This window comes from Trachurus japonicus, chromosome 19 (assembly GCF_045865225.1).
Source record: "Trachurus japonicus isolate A0001 chromosome 19, Traja_1.0".
In the NCBI taxonomy this organism is placed as follows: domain Eukaryota; kingdom Metazoa; phylum Chordata; class Actinopteri; order Carangiformes; family Carangidae; genus Trachurus; species Trachurus japonicus.
Genome location: NC_140925.1, coordinates 22,401,763 through 22,419,439, shown reverse-complemented (window position 1 = coordinate 22,419,439; position 17,677 = coordinate 22,401,763). Strand labels below are relative to the sequence as shown.

The 17,677-nt window shown below is 41.1% G+C and overlaps 1 protein-coding gene and 1 pseudogene across 8 annotated transcripts in view; one reads left to right on the top strand and one right to left on the bottom strand.

Moving 5' to 3' along the window:
* mpripa (myosin phosphatase Rho interacting protein a) overlaps positions 1 to 10,926 on the top strand; it is a 49,362-nt gene extending 38,436 nt beyond the window's left edge. For 5 of the 7 annotated variants that reach the window (XM_085760623.1, XM_085760621.1, XM_085760619.1 and 2 more), the window contains 9 exons: positions 587 to 4,306; positions 5,399 to 5,546; positions 5,637 to 5,742; positions 6,697 to 6,856; positions 6,940 to 7,047; positions 7,129 to 7,215; positions 7,314 to 7,476; positions 7,589 to 7,674; positions 9,528 to 10,926. In XM_085760623.1, the coding sequence (XP_085616749.1) occupies positions 587 to 4,306; positions 5,399 to 5,546; positions 5,637 to 5,742; positions 6,697 to 6,856; positions 6,940 to 7,047; positions 7,129 to 7,215; positions 7,314 to 7,476; positions 7,589 to 7,674; positions 9,528 to 9,599 (4,650 nt within the window). In that variant the 3' untranslated portion in view covers positions 9,600 to 10,926. Of the gene's footprint in view, positions 1 to 586; positions 4,307 to 5,398; positions 5,547 to 5,636; positions 5,743 to 6,696; positions 6,857 to 6,939; positions 7,048 to 7,128; positions 7,216 to 7,313; positions 7,477 to 7,588; positions 7,675 to 7,920; positions 8,001 to 9,527 lie in introns of all 7 variants that reach the window. The other 2 variants (XM_085760620.1, XM_085760624.1) reach the window with 2 other exon arrangements.
* A 1,287-nt stretch (positions 10,927 to 12,213) lies between these two features.
* On the bottom strand, positions 12,214 to 14,914 carry LOC146968030 (uncharacterized; annotated as a pseudogene). The gene is made up of 5 exons (XR_015034433.1): positions 14,083 to 14,914; positions 13,860 to 14,007; positions 13,366 to 13,736; positions 12,573 to 12,666; positions 12,214 to 12,483 (listed from the first exon to the last, which is right to left on the bottom strand). The product of XR_015034433.1 is annotated as an uncharacterized LOC146968030 (transcript).
* Positions 14,915 to 17,677: the final 2,763 nt, after the last annotated feature.

Below are 17,677 nucleotides of genomic sequence, written 5' to 3'. Positions count from 1 at the left end.
TTATGGAGTTTCACATCTCCTGGGAAAACAATTGATTTGATCTGATATGCTTAAGGTAAGAAACTTGATCAATGGGCCTTGCGCTGTGCTTTTTCTCTCTGTCCATATGTGCTTTTGTCTGTGTGTCTCTTCCAAGCTTGACATTTGCATGCGTTGTGGTGTTTCAGAACTTCATACATTAACAAATTGTTTTTTTTGTTTTTTTACATTTTACACAGATAAATTAAACGGTGACATCATCACATAAACACGTCGTTTTGTTGTGTCCCATTTACTTTCTAAAAGTAGGATATTATTTTTAATCACTTCATTAGTCACCCACTGAAGGTGTTTTTTTGTTCTTTTGTTGTTTTTTTGGTAGTTTTTTTGTTTGTTGGAGGGGTATTCTTTTACCCCTTAAATTTCCAAGTGACCTCTGAAAAAGCACAGTGGAAGCACAGGGGGAAAAACCACTGATCAAAAGAGATATAGAACGAAAAGTGGGAAATTTGTTTTCCTGGTAACCTCCCGAGATGTGGCTCTCCGTGTATGGTAGGGAAAGCAACATGATTTCATTAATGAAACTGTCTCATCAATCTTTTTCAAGAGTACAACACCCCCTTCCACCTCACCGCACAAAGTGCCATGGCAGCGCTTACACAGGCTTAATCAAGATTTGCAGGGCGAACTGGAGTCCTCGAAGCGCAAGCAGGACCTTGCTCAGCAGCAGATTCGGACACTAAAGAGAAGCTACACAGAAGCCCAAGATGCTGTAGACCGCCATGAGACTGATATCCAGGCTCTGCAGGGTAAACTGGCTTCTGCAATGGCCGAAATCTTGGCTAGTGAACAGGCTGTGGCCCGAATGCGTAATGAGCTCAAGCTGGAGCAGGAGCGTTCAAAGGAGCAAGAAGTGGAATTTGGACAAAGCGAGGCCACCCTCCGAGCTCAGCTAAAGGACAGCGAAGACAGACTCCGTGAAGTAGAGGCCAGTCTCTTAGAGAGGAACCAGGCCCTGAGGCACCTGGAGCGCCAACAGGCCCTGCAGCGAGACCACATGAGAGAGGTGCAGAGGTTGCAGGAGAGGCTGCAAGAGGTGACGGCTCGACTAGGCGCTACGGAAGAGGGTCAGGCACTGAAGGAGGAGCGCCTGAGGAAGGAACAACAGAGCCTGCAAGAAAGTCACGAGAGGGAAAGACAGGTTCTGTGCAGGAAACTAGCTGAGGCTGAAGTGGCACAGAAAGAGATGGAGGACAGGCTGCTGGAGGCCGAGCAGCAGGTAGAAGCTCTGCTACGGGGGAGGCAGACCTCAGGAGAAAAAGAATGCAGGGAGGAAATGTTGAAGTTGCAGGAGGAGCTGGCCCAGAAGATTGACATGGTTGAGTCACTGAGGGAGAGTGTGCGTCGGCTAGAAGAAGAGAAAGGCCATCTCACTTGCCGCTGCCAGGAGCTCCTTAACCAGATTGCAGAAGCAGACCGCGAAGTGAATAAGCTTCGCAACCGTCTGGAAACAGAAGAGGCTGATTACTACACCCTGGAACACTCGTATGAAAGGGCTACCCAGGAGTTTCAGAAAATGAGCCAGTTCCTTAGAGAAAAAGAGGAGGAGATCCGGCAAACTAAAGAGATGTATGAGAGGCTGGTGGAACGTAAAGAAGAGGATCTAAAAGAGGCACTTGTGAAAATGACAGCACTTGGCAACAGCTTGGAGGAAACAGAACAGAAGCTACAAGCTAAGGAGGAGCTTCTCTGTCAAGTGAGTCAAAGCCTCCTGGATAAGGTTGAACCCTGTACTGCTGAAAAGGATCTGCAAGCCAAGCTTGTGGTCGCAGAGGACCGCATTGCAGAACTAGAGCAGCATCTCAATGCCCTGCAGCTGGGCTATGCAGACTTACGAATGGAAAGACGGCAAATCCCAGAGAAGAGCAAGAAAGCAAGGGTTAAAACATCAATGTCTTTAGCACCAGACACAGACCTTTCACTTACCTTTGACAATACACCCACGACAGAGAACTCCCCTGATGATAGGGAGTCTCAAGCCAAGAGATCAAGGATACGTTTTTCCAGTATTCAATGCCAAAAATACATCAGTTTAGACAACCTGGTCACAGGACAAAAACCTGACGAAGATGTAAACGAAGACACCCATTCAACAGAAGGAAATATCTCCCCTGATATCACATTGCCACATACTAGTGACCCAGAGAAGTTTATCTCCATCATACATGCCCTAGAGACCAAACTGCTTGCCACTGAGGATAAACTAAGAAACCTAACACAGAATCTAGAAGAGCAGCGATCCACCCAAACACAAGACATATCCAAGATTGATCTAAATTTGACAGAAAATAAACAATACCCAGAGAAAGAGTTGAGTTGTGGTAGTGGAACAGAGAGTAGTGCTGCCAATAAGCATTATGCCAAGGCCCTGGTATGTGTGGAAAATAGTCGAGAGAAAGTCAGAGCTATTCTCAGTGGCACTCATGATACCACTGGTTCACAGCTGCATTCATTGTCAGAGATAGAGAGCGATTTGTTCAATGCGTCACTGCACATCCGACAAGGACAAAAGACATTGGAAGAGCAAATACCAGTTGTCCATCAGAATCAAACTCCAGAGACTCTGGATAAAGAAGCTTTGCACCTCTTTGCTAAAACCTTGTCTTATGAGGCAGTAGTTTTGAACAAGATGGCTTTGTTAATACAAACCTCAAAATCTGACATCCTACAAGCTCTTGCAGAGGTATGGGAGGACATAGAGAACATAAAAAGGAGCGACAAAGATTGCTTGGCTATAGTTTATGCCGACGTCTTGACCAGGAAGTTGATGTTAGAGAGTGCATTCTGGAAAGAGTTAGAGAAAGCTGAAGCGGATGTTTCTAAGTGCCAAGAGGGCAGTGTGCCAGCTGAAGCTGACGTTGATGTCACGATCTTTAACACCTTTATTAAAGCAGAACTTGCCTTCTCTGTTCAAAACCTTAAACTTTGCTATGAGGAGAAATTCAAAATACTAAAAAGGGAGTTAACTGAAGCTCATGATAACCTACAGCAAAGGGAAATGGCTCTGAAAGCAATTATTGAGGCTTCCAAAAGGCCTGATTTGAAAAATGTAATAAAAGAAGTAAAAAATAATTTTGGGTATAGTACACAGAAGTTGGCCGACATTCGACCCCCTGAACTTGCTCCGTACATGGAGCAGATTGAAATGGATTCGGCTCGTGACTTAGCTGAGGAAATTGTAGACAGACACTTGGCAGGAGAAATTCCCTCTTGTGGTGTTGACTCAGTTGAAACACTACAAAATGCACATGACAGCCTGGCCAATGAGCTTCAGAGACAAGCAGAGATCCTCCATAAGTATGCTCAAGAGATAGAAAGTGGTGGAAACCACCCTGGACTGGCTAGAATGGTCCATTCTCTGTTTGGGCAGCAAACCTCACATCATCTCACAAGTACATCTCTTTGTATGCGTGAAGCCCTTATCCAGGCCCAAGTGGCTTATGTGGCGTGTAGGTTACGGGTCATGCATGAACAAGACTTGGGCTGGTGTAAACAGACGGGTCAGAGCATGGATGCTCTCGTACAGCAGCATGCCCGCAACGTTAGCGCAATCCAAGAGAAATACGAAGCATCCTTACAGGAGGAGCGCCTGAGCTTCTCACAGACCGTGGCCACTCTCCAGACTGAGAACCAAACGTTGAAGAGCGAGATCAGCAAACGTGTGAACCAGCTCTCCCAGCAGCAGCAGCAACTGAGCTTCTTAGAGGAGCATTACCAGAAGGACACACAGGAGCTGAACGAGAGGCTCAAGATGGAGCTGAACCAAGCAGAGCAAGGCCGCGCTTCCACAGAGCTGGCCCTCATGGAGACCATATCTGACAGCCAACGAAAGTTAGAGGTCCTGCTGGTGGACATGGAGGCCATGAAGGAGAGGCACCAGAGTTATGTGAGGAAACTGGAGGATCAGTTTGAGCAGAGGATCTGTGAGCTGCAGCACATCCACATAGACGAGATTAAAAAGTTACATTCCGAGTACGAGGAAAACATCAAATGCGTCAAAGAGCAACTGCTGGACCAAAAAGGCCCGGAGGTTTCACACATGGCGTCGTATGATGAAGCCATCGTACCAATGGAAGAGGAGGAGCAGGGGAAGGGGGAGGATGCGCAAAATATGTCCGAGGTGGACTCCATGGTGGTTCTGAAGGACCGGATCCAGGAGCTGGAGACTCAGATGAACACCATGAGGGACGAACTGGAGAACAAGCACCTCGAAGGAGATGTGGCCAGCCTGAGAGAGAAATACCAGAGAGACTTTGAAAGTCTTAAGGTTTTTGCTCTTTCAATATTACCTTAGTGAATTCATTTGTTTATAAGTGACAGATTAGTAGACAAATAGTGAAAAAAACTAACTTTTTGCTTTTATTTATCAGTGTACTAATTTTAACTGATGATTTGAAAGTGGGAAATGGTGTGATTTGCCAATAGTTGTACATTTAAAAACTGAAACCTACACCAGTGTGTGTACAAATTGTAACATGCTTTTGGGGATGTCCCAAACTCCGTTTTTTATATTTTGTTGTTATATTTCCTGCTATCTGATTCCTTTTGCCGCTCTAGCTTTTTAGCCAATTTAGCAGTTTGGTTCCAGGAATCACAGTGTTAGTCAGTCTATACACCACTTTGATCCAGACTAAAAAGCCTATATGGCTGCTAGCAAGGTTAGACAAGAGGTCTGTTTTATATTTGTCCATTTCTGCAGTATATAGTTGAAAATTGCAACCTTAATCCAAGCAAAGCATACATTTAAATCAATTAAATTCAGTTAATACACATTAGGAATATAAAGTCTGTTTAAGGGTTGGTAGGGTCTGTGTGATATTTTTTGTAGTGTGTTTATTTATTTTTTTCCTTTTGGTAATGTGTTTCTGTATTATCAGTGGAGACATGATTGTCAGCGTGGATCTGTCGTGGCAGGAAGCTCTAGTCATATGGAACAGTTTGGGACATCGCTAGCAGTTTTACATAATGAGGCAAACTTTGTTGCAGGTTGACACCACTTGAATACGTTCAGATGCAATGTCTCATTGGCCTCCAACATTGTGTCTTCTTATGGGCATCAATAGACACCATTTCCCACATTCAGTAATACAAGGAATTACGTCTTATTAATAATAACAATGCAGCCTTGCTGGAGTAGAATTTCACTGCTTTAATTTGCTCTCTTTCTAACATAGCTGAGCTTGAGATCTTTAAAAAAAAATCTTGCATGGCTTCTCTCACTGATTTTGCATGACAGACCACGTAGTCAACTAGTATTAGATATTGCATTGAATCCACAGTCACAAATTGAAATGTAGGTGGTAAATCGAGCGCACAATGAATGATGTGATGACAGAATTTTGACCCTTTTTTTCTGTAGGCCACATGTGAACGTGGCTTTGCTGCAATGGAAGAAACCCACCAAAAGGTGATCGAAGACCTCCAGAGGCAGCATCAGAGGGAGATTTCCAAACTTATGGAAGAGCGAGAAAGGCTTTTGGCTGAGGAGACTGCTGCAACAATTGCTGGTAAGGGTGTGGATTCTACTACCACCTGTAACTGCTATATTATAAACAAGACTTGTCATACTATATGTGTGTGATCTGTCTTTAATGTAGCTATCGAAGCTATGAAAAATGCGCACAAGGAGGACCTGGAGAAGACCCAGCGCTCACAACTGAGTGGACTGAACTCTGACATTGATGAGCTTCGCTTACAATATGAGTATGTGTTTCTGACAAGAACATTCAAACTACGTTTTAAACTTAACAAATGAGAAGTACAGCACATGCTGGGAAAGAGCATGCATAGTCATTTATCCTCTGATTTATTTAAAGGGATATGCCAACATTTTTTTTCTCATAAAAACTGAGTCCATGACCAGCAGATAGACACCATCCTTTCGACTGTGCGTGCAGTAACAAGGGAGATAGAGCCGTATCGCCCGTAATTAGCTTAGCTCAAACACTGGAAGTGTATAGGTAGTGTTAGCCTGCCTCCTACCCGAGCTGAAATCAGCAGTCAGAAACTGATTTCATTTTAGCTCTAAACTCTGTAAATATATCACTTTATCGACATTTCAAACATTTTTAGGCGAGAAAGTAGCCGTTTAGATCAGCAGTGTGTCGTTAATTTGTCTAAGAAAACCATGACGATAGAATTTGTGCTTTTACTTTGAAATAGGAAGCTAACCTACCCTCGATGTAGCTAGCTTGAACCAAAATAAACCGTCTTTGCTTGAACCCTCCGTTTTGACCGATCTGGTCCCGTTACCGGCATTTGACCGCTCAAGATGCCTTACCGGAGAGTTTTGTCAGCTCTGAGACGGAGATCGGCCCGCCGGTTTCTGTTTAGAGTTGCTGAAGAGTTTCTCTGATGACTTTAGGTGGAGGCAGGCTAACACTACCTATACACTTCCAGTGTTTGAGCTAAGCTAATTACGGGCGATACGGCTCTATCTCCCTTGTTACTGCACGCACAGTCGAAAGGATGGTGTCTATCTGCTGGTCATGGACTCGGGAGTGAGGCAAGACACGGAAAAAAAAATGTGGTGTATCTCTTTAAAAAATGTAAACAACTGAAGGAGTTTACTGATGAAAAGATGCACTCTCTCAAACACAACTTATTTAATCATCAGAAGAGAGCTCCAGTTAATGGTATGATGATGTGACTGTTTAGAGAGGAGCTGCAGTCCATCCAGAGGGAACTGGAGGTGCTGTCAGAGCAGTACTCTCAGAAGTGTCTGGAGAACGCTCACCTGGCCCAGGCGCTGGAGGCCGAGAGGCAGGCCCTCAGGCAGTGTCAGAGAGAAAACCAGGAGCTAAACGCTCACAACCAGGTCTGAATGCGCATACATGCATATATACATACAAATACATTTCAGTCTGCAGAAATACAGCACGTCTTTATTCTGTCCTGCAGGAATTAAACAACAGATTGAGTGCGGAGATCATTCGGATGCGATCCTGTTTCAGCGGTGAAACGGCATTGTCACCACTTACCCAGGGCAAAGATGTGTATGAACTGGAGGTACACACACACACACACATGCACGCACATACTGTATATCAGTTCTCTCTAAACTTATGAGTTTCTGTCTCCCTCTTGTAGGTATTGCTAAGAATTAAAGAGTCAGAGATTCAGTACCTTAAACAGGAAATCCACTCTTTAAAAGATGAGCTGCAGTCTGCTTTAAGGGTAAGCAAAACAAATGGGAATTTATTGGAGGTATGAGGTTGTACTACTTGACGTGATAAATGAGAACAAAAGCTGAGGCTGATTTTAATTTTTACCAGGATAAGAAATATGCCACAGACAAATATAAGGACATATACACAGAGCTGAGCATCGTGAAAGCAAAGGCTGACTGTGACATCACCAAACTGAAGGAGAAGCTGCTCATCGCCACAGAGGCTTTAGGCGAGAGGACGGTCGATGGAACAGTAACATCTGGATACGGTTCGTAGAACAAGTTCACTATTCCTATTCCTACTATTATGGGCTTTGATAAAATAAATGTGACATATACTTAATTTAAAATAATAATGCAATTTCCTCATTGTGTTTCCAGATATCATGAAATCAAAAAGTAATCCAGATTTCATCAAAAAAGAAAGATTAACAGCCTCTAAGCAACTGAGAGGCATAAGGTCAAAGGTGAGTGTGAGTCCTTTCTTTCTTTCTTAAATCAACAACATTTAATATCAGATCCACACACACACACACACATACCGACACACACATTCGAAAGCTACAGTTTGCTGTGTGAAGTGGTGTTTCAGGGTCGTGTTGTGCAGACTTTATCAGTGTTGACTGTTGCAACCCGGAGTTGGCTGGTCAGGACATTGTCACTGAAAGTCTCTTGTCCCATAAGTTTTGTCATGTGTCTGTTTTGTCCATCAGTCTGTCACTGAACAGGTCTGGGATAGCTGACACTCCCATTGTGGGGTGATTTCCCCCCAACCCCTGCCCCAAGATGTGCTGTAGGTATAGCATGACGTAGAGCAAAGCATGCCCTTACCTCCCTTGCATGATCTCCCCTATCCCACCCTTCCTTTTTTGCCCCAATCTGCACCTCCCCTCAGATAGAAACACAGCTGTGAGCATTAACAGATCACATTCCTCTCCCATGCAGTACCCAATATATCAGCTCAGCATTTTGGGAAATATACACATTATTGCAGAGTTAGATGATAAATTCAATACCTATCTCACGTCCATTCATAAATATAGTATGACGCTACAGTCTGCATTCAGTTAGTTTAGTTTAGCATAAAGATTGGAAAGGGAGGAAACAGCTGCAGCCAGTTACTGCAGCATGTAACCCAGCATATCTGGATTGTTTAATCCACAGGTCTGTTCCTGTTTCCAGTCTAAACTTGTCACTGTAGCTTCATATTTAGCATGCAAATGACTCAGCAAGACAGCAAACGAGGGAATTTCCCAAACTGTTTAACAGTTGCACCCTAACACTCTGATGAAATGGTGTCGGCTTAGTTATATTTAAAGCAGAAGTAAGTGATATATTTGTGTTAATATAAGTCTTAAATAGTTATATCTTCCGACAGCAATCACTTACATAGAGTGTTTGGTCTGAAACACGGGTCTGTCAGTCACTCTGCTCTGCTCTGAGCCGAAGAGAAAACATTTATCGTATCCTACAGTTTTTATCCAATGAGGAGAGAGAACGGCATGCAGGGCTGTGTGTGCAGCCAAGGAACGCCGTGAATGTGGCGACGTAGGGACGAGGACTGTTATGGTGCGTTCAAGGAAACTCGTATTTTTCCGACCGTGAAGTGGTACCAGTTCGATCTGGTACGAGTTCACCGGTCGGAAGTTACGAGTGGCCGTTATAGTGACTTTCACCGGTAAAACAGGTCGGAAAAACACGAGTGGGTTGCCTGAAACGCTACAAAGTCGTAAGTTGTGACTTGAAGCTGTAATTTACGATTTCAAAAGCCTGCCTGGAACGCAGCATTAGCGAAAACGACCGGACCACTTACTTCTGCTTTAATATTTAACAAAGTTACCTGTTCACACAAAAAATGTTCAGTAATCTGACAGGCAGAAGTAGCCGTATTCTGTGAATGTGAGCGTTTGTCAGCGGACTAATGAACTATTTCATATCTTATTGGAGGGATTTGAGCTGTCCTTTTGTATTCAACACTTCTCATATGTTCTAACGTTGTTTTGCTCCGTTAATGTAAAAAACACTTTGTGTAAACGTGTGTTTTTTGTGTCTGTGAGTCCTTGAGTCATCAGTGTTTGAATTTACCTGGGTGCTGTGTGCACTGCTGGGTTCCTTCATGTGGCATGACTGCAATTAAGCATAACCACTTTGTTCTGTGTGTCTTTTTATTTTGACCTGAATTTAAGTGTGTCCTCCAGAGCAGAGAAACCTCTGGTATGGACACTTACTGTTTTGGTGGCGTCTGTGTGTGTTTTGTTTTCTCAGCCCACATGTGCTCTTCTCATGTTAAGAATAATTTACTTTTCTTTGATTTTAACAGAGCCTGAAAGAGGGACTTACTGTGCAGGAGCGCATGAAGCTTTTTGAGGCAAAAGATTCCAAAAAGATTTGAATATCAAGAATCTGAAGTTTCTTTTCTCTTCCTTGGCCGTGGTTTTTGGTCTGGTTGCTACAGTCGTGCCTGCGTCAGCTAAAGGCTCTCATAGGAAATGGAAAAAAAATTCTATAAATTTTAACATGGACCTGCTGCTTCCATGCCTCTGATAAGTTGTCATATATTTGTTGATTTTTTTTTTAAATAGTAGAAAGTTTTACTGAATCAATCCTGTGTTAGATTTCTTTAAAAACACATAGATGTATAATCTGTCCAAGTTGGAGATGTGTCAAATAAGCTGTGAGAGGGATACATGACAGCATTTTTATTGATCCTCCAAAATGCCAAAACAGACAGCAATACACAGTATGAATAATATATATTTCCCAATATGAATTAAGTATCTGCTGTATTTTATTATTGTTACAGTTTCTATATCTAATAATTTTTAATGTTGCACCAGTTCTGTTGTACATAACTACTGGATATATGTAAGAGTATGGTTTGCTGTTGATCGTTGGGGCATCTGCTGTACTATAACTATGGTTTGATTGATAGTAGAAAACAATGTGATGCTTAACTTGCTTGTGTATGAGAGTTTTATAAAAATGGAGTGTCTGTGTGTGAAGGGGGAAAAGGGGGGTGGGGATTGCACTTATCACTTGACTACTTGAGGAAGCTTTTTTTTGTCTCAAATTGGTGTAGTGACTTCGAGTCAATTATTGCAGTGCAACCAAACATCCTGACTTATGTCAAACTTAGTGAACAGCCGTGACTTATTAGTGATACTGGATTCTTTCTTCTTTTTCTTTTTTTTTAAGTTTCTTAAAACCTGAACTTGTGTTTGCTCAGTTTTGACTTTGGTGTGAGAATATCATCTCATAAAAACTGAAACTATTTAGGACTTTGCATGACTGTACAGTATATTAGTAATTTGATTTGCAGAATGATCACGTTGCCTCATTTTCCTACTTTCTGCTTTAGTGTGGAACTCTTAACACTAATAAGCTTTGCTTTGCAAGTCCTACTGTTTAGGTGTTGACATTGATATGTTTTACTGTAAGCGGCAGTCTTGAAGCACTTGGCCCAATCCCTGACCTCTCACTTAAATCTAGTCGTGCCTCAACTGAGTGAAGAATATAAACATCCATGAAACCTGTGCAGCTATGGATACACACTGTATAGTATTCAAACTACGCCTTGTATATATATGCCACACGGAAGACTTCTGTGTTTTGTTTTAAACTTGTACCTTGCTTACTAGCTCTATATGAAATATATATATATGAATATTTTTTATTTTCAATTGAATGTATAACGTCAAATAAATGAAGTGTTTGGAAAAGTTGCAGTTGTGTTTTTCACAGTCAAACTGTGGAGCAGAAACAATGGAAATATTGCAAAAATCCAGTAAGGGACATTTACTTAATTTTGGTACTTACAGTAAGTACAAAGTTCAATGCAAGTCTTTAACAACACATCTCTGAATTATGTTGCACAGATCTGAACACGTGTACATTTTATTAGTACAAGCACACTACAATTAACAAGCGCACCTCATTATAAAAAAACAACAACTACACATTTAACTTTACAGGCCATGAAGATGTACCTACAAAAAGTACTTTTTTCTTCTTTTCTTTTTTTAAATTATTTTACAGCAGTGGTATTAGCCAAAACACAACAACACACAACCCAGTTCCTTTAAAAAAAAAAAAAAAAAGTCTCCCATTCTGGACCGACGGACAGACACAATGCACACATAGGGGCGAGTAGGGAAAGATGAGCCACTGTTAATATTCAGGATCATGACATAAAGACAATTATTGTTTTGTTGCTAACTAATATATCCTCAAATTTTTCAGAATGTGCATCCCTACTCCCTGTTCACCTGTCCAGGTTGCAGGTGAATACAAACAGCTGGGACCTGCTGCTGAGCCACTAACTCAGTGAAGTATGGGGGGTTTAGTTTAGTTTAGTTAGTCAGGATCAGCGTGCAGTGACATTGATTATTCAAAGAAATAAAAAGATGGCTGCACCAGATTTAGTGAGAACGCTCATTTCCATCTGTAGTCCTGTGATTACATCGCATCTTAGGAAGAATTTCTCATCTTTCTCTTTGAAAGTAAAGCTTTGCTCACCATAAACAGCTTTGCATGTTTTCAGGAACGTAGCTACTTATTGTAATCATAAACATCCATAATCCTGATTTAATAATTTGGACATACTGTAGGCTATACAGACAAAATACACTTAAATGTATAGGGCAGGTGGCTCAACTTACCCCAGAGCTGCCATACTGACTTTATTAGTCCCCACAGCTAAAATGGTGCACTTTCATGCTAGGTTTACTACCTCATGTTGTAACTCATAGATACCACAAAAAAAAAAGTATTGGTCTAAACACAATTCTTATGAAATTTATGATCGACTGAATTCACTTTATAGAGTGAAAAATGTTTTTTTGGACATAAATGTCAAACCACTTTACTCATGTGGTTCTTACCTTCACAGACTCCATGAAATGATGCCTTCCTCCTAAATATTTGGTCACATGCTCAATTTTTCTCATGGTTTCCTAAAAACAAGGGGTGGCTCAATTTGCCCTTATGCTCAACTTACCCCAGTCTCCCTACAGTATCAAGTCATGAAACTGAAATTTTGGGCCTGCTGCCCCTCGACGTCCGCGTAGTTTTGTCTTGAGGATCAGCAGCAGGAAACGTATGGCAGGGCCCTGCATGTGCCACACCAGACACAAACAGACAAACACCACATCCAGCACCGAGCAGGTGATGAAGATGGTTAAGGAAACCTCTTCATAGGAGCAAGCCTTGACATCGAACTGCCAAAGGTAGGGAGATCTCAGGTCGTTGTCACACTGCATGTTGTACAGGAATCTTACCTGGAGGGAAGTTAACGAGAAAAAAAGAAGAAAACTGAATCATTTGAACTGCCAAAGGAAGTTTCAGTAACATTTTTAAATTTTTGTACCTGCGTATGAGTGTTGTGAATGGCCCAGCTTTTGAACCAGGCGTTATCACAGGTACAGGTGAGTGGATTATCTGTAATATCCAACCTCTGCAACCTGGAAACACACATGCATACAAGGTTGGCAGTTTGATTCAGTTAGAAGCCATGCAAGTATGTCTCTACAAGCGCAACAAATAACACAGCATGTCTAATGTTGTGTGGATGTGAGGAAGAGGATATGAAATTCAAAATGTAGTCGTATTCTTGACTACCCGCTATCACCTTAGGTAGATAGAGGTTTGGTACGGTACAGTATTATCAATGCACAATGAAATGATGCCATTCTTTAAGTCTGTTTAGTTGGTAGATATCTAGATAGTGCTTATCTGCATTTTATACAGTTGATTCTGAGATCCTAAAGCCACTTAGCATGTCAAAACAGCACAGGGAAATGGGGTCAATTTCACACCCTTTTATCTATAGGGAAGGAAATTCAGTCAAACATACTGTAGGTGTTATTTTCTTTTTAAAAAGCAGGGTAGTTCTTCACCTAAGTATTAGAGGAAATGCTACTGTTGTAGCCGACTTCTGAAGCTTCTTTAAAAAGTTGTGTCTACATTCTGTAGAATAATGTCGAGGACCATTTCCCTGTTTTAAATCAACTGCTCCATACACTGTGACTACAGTGTGAAAATTGACATCTTCTAAAAATAATAAAGTAGATGTTGAAAAGGGGGAAACTCACCACATAGTGAGACAGCAATATACTATGTTCTACCAATGAAAATACAGCTCAAATCAAGCCATCATCTACCTTGGGAGACCATCCAGCATCATTTTGTCCACAGTGTGGAGGTGGTTTGACTGGACATAAAGAACTTCCAGTGCATTATCTGGAGGCAGCAGTTGAGCAGGAAGGGCCTCGAGGTCGGCTCTGACAACGGTCAGCTTCGTCATCTTTTTGAGAGGGGAGAGCACCACGCTCAAGGTGGTCGTTTTCGTTATCACTCCAGCTATGTACAGTTCCTCCAAGTTCACCAGAGGTACCAAGGCATCCGGATGGATGTTGAGCTTGATGCTGTGGCCCATTAGAAGTGCGTTAAGTTGAAGTTGACCTTGGAAGAAATGTTTCCCAATTTCCCCAATGCCGTCACCACCAGGCCCCTGGTAGTTCATCTCCAGATACTCCAGAATGGACACGGAAGATAAACAGAAACAGAAAAGCAGATGTATTCACACGGTGCATTCCTCTTCCTCAGTGATCAAGAAGAGCATATAACTGCCTCAAAGAAATGAATTCTGCTTTACCTTCAGAGAAGTAAGGTTGGCGAAAGGAACTTCATTAGACCTAAAATGGAGGCGGTTGTTGTACAGAACTAAGTTCTTCAAATTTACAAGTCCAGACAAAATAGATTGCGTCAATCTCTTGATGCGGTTTCCACTTAAGTCCAAGTACCTATGGGATTAAAGGTTGTGTTAATTAAACGGACAGAGAGGAACAATGAATACACAACCAGAGAAGCATGAATACCTGAGGCTTATCAACCCTTCAAAGGAACCTTGTTCGATGAAGTCAATAATGTTCAAACTGAGGTTGAGCTTTTTTAACCTCCGCAGCTTACTGAAAGTCCCACCAGTGCTTCTACTTTAACACTCTGGAGAAGTAGATTCTTCAGCCCGGGGTTGGAGGCAAAAACATCTGCCTGCAGCTCCAGCTTTGAGTTATTGGACAGCCTGATGTACTCAAGGGCAGGGAAACAGCTCACATTTACCCTCTGGATGTTGTTTGCAAAAAGATCGAGATGCTTAAGGGTCGTGGAGCCTCCGGTGTCGGTACAGTTGAAAGACGTGAGTATGTTGAAAGACAAATCGAGTAGTTGAATTGCTAGAAGGTGAAGGCTGGAGACACCTGGTGAAATTATAGCAAGCATGTTATAGGACAGAAGAAGAGTTTGAAGGCTGGTGAGACCTGCAAAAGCATTGGAGTGGATGCTGGAGATGTTATTCATGGTAAGGTTGAGACTTTCCAGGATACCCAGACCGCTAAACCCTCCTCCCTTTAGAGAGACGAGCTGGTTCTGGCTCAGGTTCAGGTTTTTCAATCCAAGTACCCGACTGAATGATCCAGGTGGGATCACTGAGATCTTGTTCTTGGACAGGTTGATTTCTGTTGTGTTAGCAGGGATCATGCTAATGACTTCAGTGAGGTTGTCAATGTCTTTGTTGTAGCACCACATGGTTTCGGGGTAGTTCTGAGTGCAGCCACGAAAGCCAAACCCCCAGCAGGGCAAGGTGTTGAGCAGGAGCAGGAACAGGATGGTTTGCACCATCTTTACTCAACACCACCTTTTTCCCTCAGTGCACAGAGGCCAGACCAAGGAAGTCTAAAAGCAATTTCAGATAGAAATTCAATGAGCAAGTCACTTAAACCTGCAACAAATTATTTTCTTTTGTGGGCGACAGAGACCAGTGGTGACCACAACATGGATATACCACCTTTGGCTCATTGTCATGTTTTGGTCCAACTTATTCACTCTCTTTTAGTTCTGTTTTTGATCTCCACCAAGTATGAGTTTAGTTTTTTAGTTTAGTTTAATAAGTTCATTTGTATCAGGGACAATGTACAAAATAACATTAGTCTTGAGATGAGAAAAGATGCTTTGTACCAGATTTAGCTTACTAGCTACTTTCCATCTGTAGTCCCTGGGCAGGTGAGTAAGAACAATAGAAAGATCAAAATTGTCAACTTACATAACAGACCAAACATCCATACACATAACAAACACTCAGGTATAAAACATACACTAACAAAAAGTTAGAGATATTTGACAAGAATATCCCTATAAAAAGTTAATGCTACAGTGATATTCTATCATGTAAGCAAGTCTTTTAAGTAGAATGATGCAATGGTAATTTCTTTATCTCAAACAGTGGTGGCTATAGCACAACAAAAATCCCAATGTCTCAATAATTTGATCAATTTGATCAAAGTGTTGTCTTGGTCTCATGATGTCAAAATTTGCACATTGTGGAGAGGAGAGGGAGAGAGAAGAGGACCGTATACAAATTGTCATTGAACCAGAGCATTTAGTGATTTTTGTGATTAATCACCTTGTTAGAGAACAGCATGTTATTCAATATGATATGATGAAATGAAAAATTGGACAGGTGCATTCAAAAGTTTAGAGAAGGTTAAATTAAGTTCACCTGTAAAGGTTAGTGCATTTTAGGTGCATTCTGAAATTTAATCCAAAAGCCAAAAATCTCTAACCTTTTGTGAGTAGTGTATTTAATATCACACTGATAGTGAACAACAATAATGATATTACTGTAAGGGAAGAAAAGCTGAAACTTACTTTAAAGCTTAATTTCTCTAATAGCAAGAGTGAAATAAGTGTCACTTTAACATTGTTATTTGATACATTGCTATTATAAAAAAAATATTGGCAGTGATGGCTTGATTATTAAAGCATTTCCTCACTATATTGCAAATACCTTGCAACATCCCAGCAAACATGCCTGTGCTGGCAATGGCAATTTTTTTCCCATTTCAAACTCAATTTGATTGGACTATGTACAATTTAACACAATACTACACCCACTTCTTCAGGAATAAACACAATTTACACATACAGTTGTAACATGGTCATGTGAGGAGAAAGATTTACCATGAATTGTCACTCTAACAACAGGAGAGATCTCCCCTTCTCTAAATGCATGGGGAAAATTCAAACCATCATATATCATAATATCAGATATAATATTCAAATTAATGTGACAACTTTTTTTGAATAACTGATTTACCCTCTCACATGCTCACATGCTGTTACATTGCTCATGCTGACTCCGAAACATCTTATATTCAATCCAAATATAAATGATCTTCAATTGTGTTTTGATTTAATTTAATTTAGTATTTTTAACAGCAACACTTTAGCACTATAAATAAAGATAAAATATTAAAACTTACCCTTTTTATTGCATATGCTGCTTGAGCTTACTAAATTACACTTCCTTTTTTAAAGACAGCAGTTCTCTGAGAGCAGTACTGTAGTTCCCTAAATTAATCACTCAGGAAGGATGTTGACTTACTGTATAGGCTTTAAGGCCGTTGTATAGGGGAGAAAGGTGATGATAATTCTAGGGGCCCAGCGCCCAGTAGGGCCCACAAAAAGCCCCAGTAGTCTAATCTTTGTATGACTGATTTATTCTGCATAAGACCCTGACTAATACTCACAGTAATGCTGCATTAGCATCAAAACAAAGTAGGCTAAATAAAAAATGATAATACACATACTCACAGTAGCCTAAGAAAAAAAAAAAGTGGAAATGTCAGGGGGTAGGGGCCCACTTCAGTATTCTTTCAGGGGGCCCAGAATTCCTAGCAACGGCCCTGGCTACTACTATGCTCCACTACTTCCTGAATTTAAACAAACTCCTTTATTTCCTGTCTTATTGGACAAGCTGATTAATCCGACACAATTAATCAGTTTGTCCAATAATGTTAGACAGGAAATAAAGGAGCTTGTTTCAGTTCAGGAAGTAGTGGAGCTGTGCATAAAGTCTATATATTTTGTATAATGTACTAGAGATAATGTCTTTGTGTCAGACAACTGAGAAAATATAGCTGGGGGCGTTGACAGTTCCTACAGAACTCCTAAAGTCCTGCAAGTAAATATGTTTGTATCTTCAGTGCACAATGTTAAAATAAATAAATAAATCACCGTGTGGACATTAGGTGCCCAGTAAAAGACAAAGCCCTATTCTTTTATAAAAACTCACATGGCTTTACATCTTTTGTCCACATGAGGGAGCCATCAGCAGGTCGTTGTTTCACTGACACTACAGAAAAGGTCAGGAGCACTGTGCTAATTTGCAAACATTAAGATTAAGATATGGTTTGATTGTGATTTTTAAGATGGTCACACAAAACTTCAACTTCTAATCTTGTTCTTAAAAGCATCAGATGATCTGCATTTATGATGGCAGTTCATTTTTACAGTTCCACTAAATAAACAAATGTTTGCTGTGGTAGACAAATCCAATGGTTCTACCTGATGCTTTTCTTATATTATTTCTCATATTTCCATTCAATGTGTATATGAGTGTGCATACCATGTAGTATA